At 36.8% G+C, this 8,184-nt stretch overlaps 1 protein-coding gene across 1 annotated transcript; it reads right to left on the reverse strand.

Moving 5' to 3' along the window:
- Positions 2,215-7,417, reverse strand: LOC109823520 (protein FAR1-RELATED SEQUENCE 5-like). The gene is made up of 2 exons (XM_020389801.1): positions 7,379-7,417; positions 2,215-2,643 (listed from the first exon to the last, which is right to left on the reverse strand). The coding sequence occupies exons 1-2, from the start codon at positions 7,415-7,417 to the stop codon at positions 2,215-2,217; spliced, it is 468 nt and encodes a 155-aa protein (XP_020245390.1).

The following is an 8,184-nucleotide window of genomic DNA, read 5'->3' on the forward strand; positions in this document are numbered from 1 at the left end:
TTAAATATATATAGAAGAGAGAGAGAGACGAGAAGAGGATAATAAGTAATGCTTAGGGGTACCCAAGCATTAAAAGAGTTAGTGCTTGGTAGTGAGATGGTCGTAAATCCCTCCACTCATTCAAATGGTTGCACTATATCATGCACTCCCCAACCCATCGTGAATGTGTCCGCCCAGTTGAATTGAGTGGGAGGAGCATTGTTCACCTCACTACCAAGCCACATTGTAAAATTTGTGCTTTGGTACCAACGCATACCCATATCTCATATATAATATATATATATATATATTATATATATATAATATAATAATGGAATATGGGTATGCTTGGTAGGAGGCAAATTCCTTCACCATTCAAATTGAGGGGACCACATTCACCCATGGGTGATATGCTCCCCCCAATTGAATGACGTGGATCGTGAATGAGACACTTCACTACCAAAGTAACAAATTACTTGGTACCAAGTATAACCCATTTTTCTCTATATTATATAAATTATATATATATAATATAATATATATATAGAATTATATATATATATAGTATATATATATAGCGGAAAAGTATTCACTAAGGGACACCTTAGATAATTAATCTAAGGACGCGGCTCTAAAATCATCATGCATTGACTACATTGTGGATGATCTACTCCGTTGAACTTGCATTACATATTCTAAAACCCCAACACACCAAGTTTGGAGTGAACCCATCGTCGTTTGACCCTCGCGAGCCATGTGAAAAGTTCTAATTCATTTCAAAACCGTTAAATGATACGAAGTAGATGAAGGGTCAAAACGACGACGGTTCATCCTCTCAAACTTGTGTGCTTGGGTTTAGAATATCGTAATCAAGTTCAACATGAGCGATCATCCACAATATAGCTCAATCATGTATTTAGACCGCCGTCCTTAGATGATTATCTAAGGCGTCACCTAGGAACACTTCTCCTATATATATATTATATAATATATATATAATATATATATATTATATATATATATATATCATATATATATATATAATATATATGTGTGTGTGTGTGTGTGGGTGTGTAGTGGTGTGTTGTGTGTGTGTGTGGTGTGTGTGTGTGTGTGTGTGTGACCTAAGTGCCTCATTATGCTCCATCTAAGGACGCGCATCTGAGCGTCCGTTCATTAAAACCAACTTAATCAGAGCCGTCCATTTCAAAACACCTCTCCTAATAAAAACCTATCCCTTTTCTCTCTCACATACCAGATCTGGCGAGCCCCTCCCTCCTCCTCTCCTCCGCCAGAAGTCGCCGCCGCCCGAACACACCACCGGCGTTCACCTAAGTCGGCATCTCGAGCTTAGCTGCCTTAGATCTCCTCCTCTCCTCCGTCAGACTTGTCTCGGCCACTAGCCGCCGAGCTCGGGCGTAGGATTCTAGCGGCGGCAGCGCTCAGCCCTCTAGCTCGCCGCCGTTGAGCTCACCCCACTTCGCCACGGGATCTAACTCCGTCCCCCATCGTCCTCTCCTCCGCCCTTGAGCTTGCCACCGTCGAGTAGTCGCCTTGAGTTCCCTCTTCGCCACCGCTCCGTCGAGTTCAATCTTCGCCCGCCCTCGCTACCGCTCATTCGACTTCCCACTTCGCATCGAGCGGTCCGTCAACCACATTGCCTCGCACTTTCCTCGACCCCTCGACGCCGCAACAAAAGCCTCAGGTCTCCACAAAGCCCTCAGTTATAGTTAGGGAATTTTTATCTTGTAATTCTTGTTGATTTTGGCATATGAATTATGAATATGATCCTTTGAAGAAATGTATAATAGTGGGGATTATATTTGAGTTTAGATTTTTGGATAGGTTTATTGTTAACTTGGATATGAACTTTAAATTTGGTTTGAACTAAATAATCAGAATTTTATTTGAGAGTCGAACTTATATCTTAAATTTGGTACAATCTGAGCTACTCATTGGGTTGATTTTAGTTTTTGAGCTTGGGTAATGAAATTGTTTAGTGAAATTGAAAGATCAACTTGATGACGGTTTTTTTTAAGATTTTAACTTGTTATATGTGACAATTTGATAGCTTGTATGGACATTCCAAAAATTCTTTCACATGATACAACAATGGATGAAGATGAAAACAAACTTGAGTCCCTTGACGTTGGAGGCGCGGATCATGACTTAAATTAAGCATTGATTGTCAAGAGTATCTATCAATCTTTTTATCGATTGAGATCGATAAGACGTCTAATGTGAGTAGTGCTTCTTTACCCGATTTGGAGTGGTTAATGGATGACCATTATGATTAATGTTAAAAATTCGAACCACCCATTTTCCAGTGCTTCTATCAACTCCAATAATCATCCTTGCGTTGCATCCACATCTTGTATCGGACTTTTGAATTACATTTCGACCATCTTCTCTCTTATCTTTTAAAAATTTAAAGCCTTCTTTGTCACATACAAACGTTCTAAATATGATTGCATCTTTCTTTCTCGACCAAGATGTATGACCCTTGCGAATACCAAATGCCTTAAGTTTGGTATATGCATTGTAGAAATTATAACCTTCCTCATGAGTAGAGAACTTCATTCCAATACATGGATTAGCAACAAGAATACCTTCGCTATTTTCAACACCAATAGGCTCTTCAACATTCTCCTCACGCTCGGATGCCTATAAAAGTAGAGAAACAAAACTTATGAAAAAAAAATTACTCAAATCAATACAAAAGCCAACTACTTTGGTATATGTCATTAATTAGTAGTACACTATAAACAATAAGATATTATCATCCAATAATGTTGGAGTAGAAATCGTAATTCTCAATCCTCGTTGCAATTTAGGAATGTAGATGTATTGAATGGGCTTTAAGATTTCACATCGGAGCAATCCAAATTTCCAAATTTAAATACCAGTGACGCACATTTAAAACATGTTTTAGAATGAAAAAAAAATATTAGTTTGATTTTTGGTCAATAAAAAAAGGCGATCAACTTGTAAGAACCATAGTAAAGTATGAATTTATATCTCTGAGCTCTTGGGTGTGTGGGTGTGGGTGTGTGTGTGTGTTGTGTGGGGGGGGGGTTGGAATAAACCATATTTCTCTAAAATCTGTTTTACAATAACTGTCCATTCAGAGTTGAATGTGGAATCACTAGAGTGTCCATCCGGGCCTAAGGCAAGGCCATAGCCCAGTGTCCGGCCCGGACCCCGCCACCCGAGCCAAGCCCGGAAATATATATGAGAAATATGGAGAACCTTGGTACCAAGTTCTTTCATTGAACTTGGTAGTGAGGTGGCCAAATCTGCCCCCTACATCACGCCTTGAAGATGGAGCATCTTTTTTGGAGTAGGTGAATAGAGATTGAGGTTCTATCTTCGAGGCGTGATGTAGGGGTCAGATCTGACCACATCACTACCAAGTTCAATGGAGAAATTTAGTACCAAGGTTCTCCATATTTCTCTCTCTATATATATACATACTTGTAAGTATACAAGTATATTCTATTATATACTTCTACACACACGCACTTACCATGGTATAGATACTAAGATATAAATATATAAATATATAGAATGTAGTTATAAGTATATTTATATGTGTATATTATAGAATTACAGTTGTATATATATATATACACACACACACACACTCTCTCTCTCTCTCTCTCTCTCTCTCTCTCTCTCTCTCTCCCCCCGCATGATATAAATACTAAGATATAAATATATATAATGCAGTTATAAGTATACTTATATGTGTATATTATAGAATTATAGTTATATAAGTATATATAAGTATATTGCATCTAGTATATATAAAATTATATCATATAAGTAAAGCGTATAACTGTATTTAAATAAGCATAATGTAAGTATGTAACAAATATTTATATAACTATATAATATGTATTTATAAATAAGTAATATATATTTATGTGATTCTCTCTCTCTCTCTCTCTCACACAAGTTATAACTTACAAGTATATACAATATATTTACATATAATATATGTATATCTATAATATATAGCTATATAATAGTATGTAAATATATACTAATACATACTTAGATAAATATAATAATATTAATCTATTTTTAAAAAAAAATTAAAAAAAAATAAAAAACCAAAAGCAAAAAAATCCGGGCCGGCATGGAGCCCGGCCCGGTTTGGCCCGGACCGGGCACCCTAGGTTCGGGTATGAGCCACCCATTTTGTCCGGCCCAGACCCATATTTTCGAGCCTGGCCAACCCGAATGGACACCTGTAGGAACCACATTTCTCTAGAATCTGTATTAAAACAAGCGTCCATTGATATTTGAATGTGGGCTGCTCTTTGCTCTTGCAAATCTTGTAGTCTATTCACTCAAATAGCGTCCATTGATATTTGAATATAGTAGCGTTCACTCAAATAGCGTCCATTGATATTTGAATATAGTAGCGTTCGCTCAAATCTGTTGTGATGACAAGGAGGATTATGATTTCGTTGTGCAACACACAACGATTAAAAATTAAATACCGACTGTGAAATATTCTAGAATCCAAATCCAATTTAAAACCTATACTCTCACAAATTTGTATTGGTATCGCACAGCGTCAGAAGCGCATTTCTAGTACTATTCGAATTTCAAATTTCATTTTTATCTAAAGATCCAAAAGAAACAAAAAACTTATTTCCAACTCACAAAAGTTCACCAGCCCTTTTTTTTTTTCCTTGAACCCTGCAATGTTTTATCGTTACTTTAAGGCTTTAAGGCTTCTAGCAGGCCTCATGCTTTCTGAGATATATGCTCATCAGGTTCACACGCACGGAAACAAAAAGGAGACGGTAAAAAAGCAGAGAGCAGAGGTGCAATAAACTCAGCCTCCTTGGGATGCAGCGTATGTAGCATTACTTCATAGAAACCTGCTGAAAACATCAACATACCAAATTGAAGAAAGAAAAAATGTTCCAAGCTGTCAATAGATGCACTAGTTTCTACAATCATCCCAATCCCTGAAATCTTACAGGTACAGCAAAAGCTTCGGAAGCCTACCGCGCAACGAGGGCCAAAATACAATGTTGAAATTTAGTAACAGTATCACCCACATTGAAGTCTCAAATACAGGTAAACTAAGAAAAGCTTACCAAACTATAGCCCAAATGCTAAATTCATCCACTACTCGGACACAAGTTTAACTAACCCACAGGGAGGCGTTCTCCTTTCGAAAGAAAAAGATCGCCGTTGCAGACATTTTTACACACTACTACAGTTCTATATTGGTGAGAGAGATACAAAATCACGAATAGCCCCTTACCTCCACTAATCACCAGGCACACATCAAGCAAAAAAAGCAAGCACCATCCACAGGCAAACAACCAAGAGCCAAATACAATTCACAAAAGAGAGGTATAAGCTCCTGGTAAATTTATCTAAACACTTCCTTGTTTCCTTGATAAGAGATAAGAGCGATAGTGGGGACAGACGAGGAAAAATATCTTTCACATGAACTAAAAGATAACCATGATTCCCTCGAAAGGGCTACCTGGGAAAATAATTTACAGTAAAACCAAGAGGTCCAGTAAAACCAAGAGGTCTGTAAGTCATTGTTCAGCTTAAGAGGAGAATATATTCTTTGATTGAATTTCAAGTGAACTTTAAAGCTTTCAATCTTGAAATAAGAGATTTGAACTTTTGTTTCTAGCAAAGGTTACAACAGAAGATCTACAATTGAATATGAGAGTCATGGCAGGATTTTGATTAGTCTGGCTTGTTATCATCAGTAGTGCACTCCTAAATTCCTCTAGCTATAACAGAGAGAGTCGTGGCGGGGTTTTGATTAGTCTGGTTTGTCATCATCAGTAGTGCACTCCTAAAGTCCTCCAGCTAAAACAGAATGCAAAATGGGAAACATCTTCATGAGTATAAGCTGTAGGAAATGTATGTCTTTTTCTTTTACTATATTGGCTACTCAACTTTAGGTTTGTCGTATCAAACGTGTGTTTATGTAAAGACTTTTTAGATGTAACATAATGAAACGTTCTAATGGACACTAAACAAAATCAAAACAAACATCCTCGATGCCCCATTACCTACTTTGGAAATTAGTCTAGAATGAACATCCGGAATGCGCTTTTCACATCAAAGCCCAAAGGTCTATTGAAAAACATGAGTCAACAATGCAAGCAGAACTCAGCAGCAAAGAATTGAATGTTGTGACAAAATTTTGAACAATTTTGCTGTACAACACCAAATCCATGCTGCAAAGCTCATCCTTTTACGAATATCAATTCCTTAGAACACCACATGTGAGCTGGTGTTCTCAACCATAAAAGGGGGCAGTAAATTTTCCAAAGCACCCCCTCCCCCAACCCATAAAAAAACCCAACCCCGCCAAAAAAAAAAAGCCGGGTTGGGAACACCCTGCTCAGGAAAAAAAAAACGATTGAGAACACTCTGCTCGCATGTAGGGCGTTCTGAGAGGATTTGTACTCTCCTTTCACTTTATGTGGAAAATAAGATATGCTAATTGTCAGTTTGAATGATAAGAAAGTGCAGGTTATTTGATGCTTTTAACTCCATCAATCTCTCACAAAGGAATTGGTCTATTGAGTATCAGTTTATGATTCTACAGTTATGTCATGTTGCAGTAAATACAAACTTGATTAGAAAGATGAATAAGTCTAAGAGAACACTCAGGTTTTACGACAATCATCAATAGCTCATCCTACATTGTCCAAAATGTACTCAACATGCTAACATAGCAATTAAACCTATCATACTAGAATTCTTATATAGCATTCAACACTTCCAGCAATATTTCACACAACCAACACTTCCAGCAATATTTCACACAACAACTAGACACTGGAAAACGAGAAGATGATCAGGATGCAATGATGCATTTAAGTGTACTCAGCATTCATGCACATTTCATCCAAAACGCCTAATTGACACTACAGCGATACAAATTGACCCTAAATCTTTAATCAAAATTACCTAGTTTGCCTCACAGTCCTGTTTAGTCGCTGTCCACGTCATTCTCATCATTGCCGTCCTAATTGGAAAGACAAATAAATAATGAGAACACTCAAAATCAAATTTCGATATGATCATTGAGCACAAATTCTACATTGTCCAAAATTTACCCAAAATTCACATTGTCATTCAAATATTAGTATGAAAGCAGCATCAAAAGTGTGGTACATCTTGCACTACAATCTCAAGTAACAGCTAAATTTATCAAGATTGAGATCTAATCTGCCAATATAAACTTCAAGCAAATTTTCATACAACACCAAGATAAGAGAACAAGATGCTCATGATGCGATGATGCATTCAAGTCTACTCAACATCCAAGGGCTCTAACCCCTACCTCGACACAAGTTAACTCTAAATATTTAATCAAAATATCAAATATATCATTTACCTGTCGATCCCCTGTAATTATTGTCCTCATCATCCTCATCGCCACCAACTCAATTAGAAAGACAGATAAATATACAAAAACAATCAAGTTCAAATTTTGTTACAATCTTCAAGGTCTCGTCCTACATTGATCAAAGTTGCTCAAAACCATTTCATTGCCAATATCAGTAACATTATTTTAAATATCCCCAACATGACCCGATATATCCCCCGATATATCCTTTTACAGGGCTTGCCGCAACCGATATGGTCTTTAAATATCCTTCACCGCTTTTTGGCTATTTTGAGTGATAAATCCCCGATATGGCCGATATATTAGCCGATATGTGGACCAATATATCTTTTTATATAATTTGTTACAAAATAATATGCCGTGTTTGGAATTTTTGGGCAAGATATCAATATTTCCCCATTATATCAAATGACATTTTGCTCTAAAAAAAGCAGATCGAATGTTGCAACGTTGTTTTGCACTTTTGTTTGTTTTAGAAGGTTGATTAATGATCCTAAACATATATTATTCATATTTTGTATGCTTAAATTTTATTACATATGTTGAGATTACATTTTAATGCATTATACTATTATGTAAACATTCATTATGGCATTCCGATATTTACCACATATCCCCGATATTTTCCCGATATCCGCAATCCGATATGAATTTTGGCCATCTGATATTTCCCCAATATCCGATATTTAAAACCTGTACTACCATTTAGCACTACTCTTCAAATAACACTAAGCTCGTCATTAGTCCTAATACTTCGAACAACATTTCACACAATATCAAGGCAGAGAACAAGA

This window comes from Asparagus officinalis, chromosome 9, assembly GCF_001876935.1.
Source record: "Asparagus officinalis chromosome 9, Aspof.V1, whole genome shotgun sequence".
Lineage (NCBI taxonomy): Eukaryota > Viridiplantae > Streptophyta > Magnoliopsida > Asparagales > Asparagaceae > Asparagus > Asparagus officinalis.

Coding starts and splice junctions, on each gene's coding strand:
- LOC109823520 (XM_020389801.1), bottom strand. CDS start 7,417: ATGAGGATGATGAGGACAATAATTACAGGGGATCGACAG. Junction 2,644..7,378: donor TAATTACAGGGGATCGACAG/GTAAATGATATA, acceptor CTACTTTTATAG/GCATCCGAGCGTGAGGAGAA.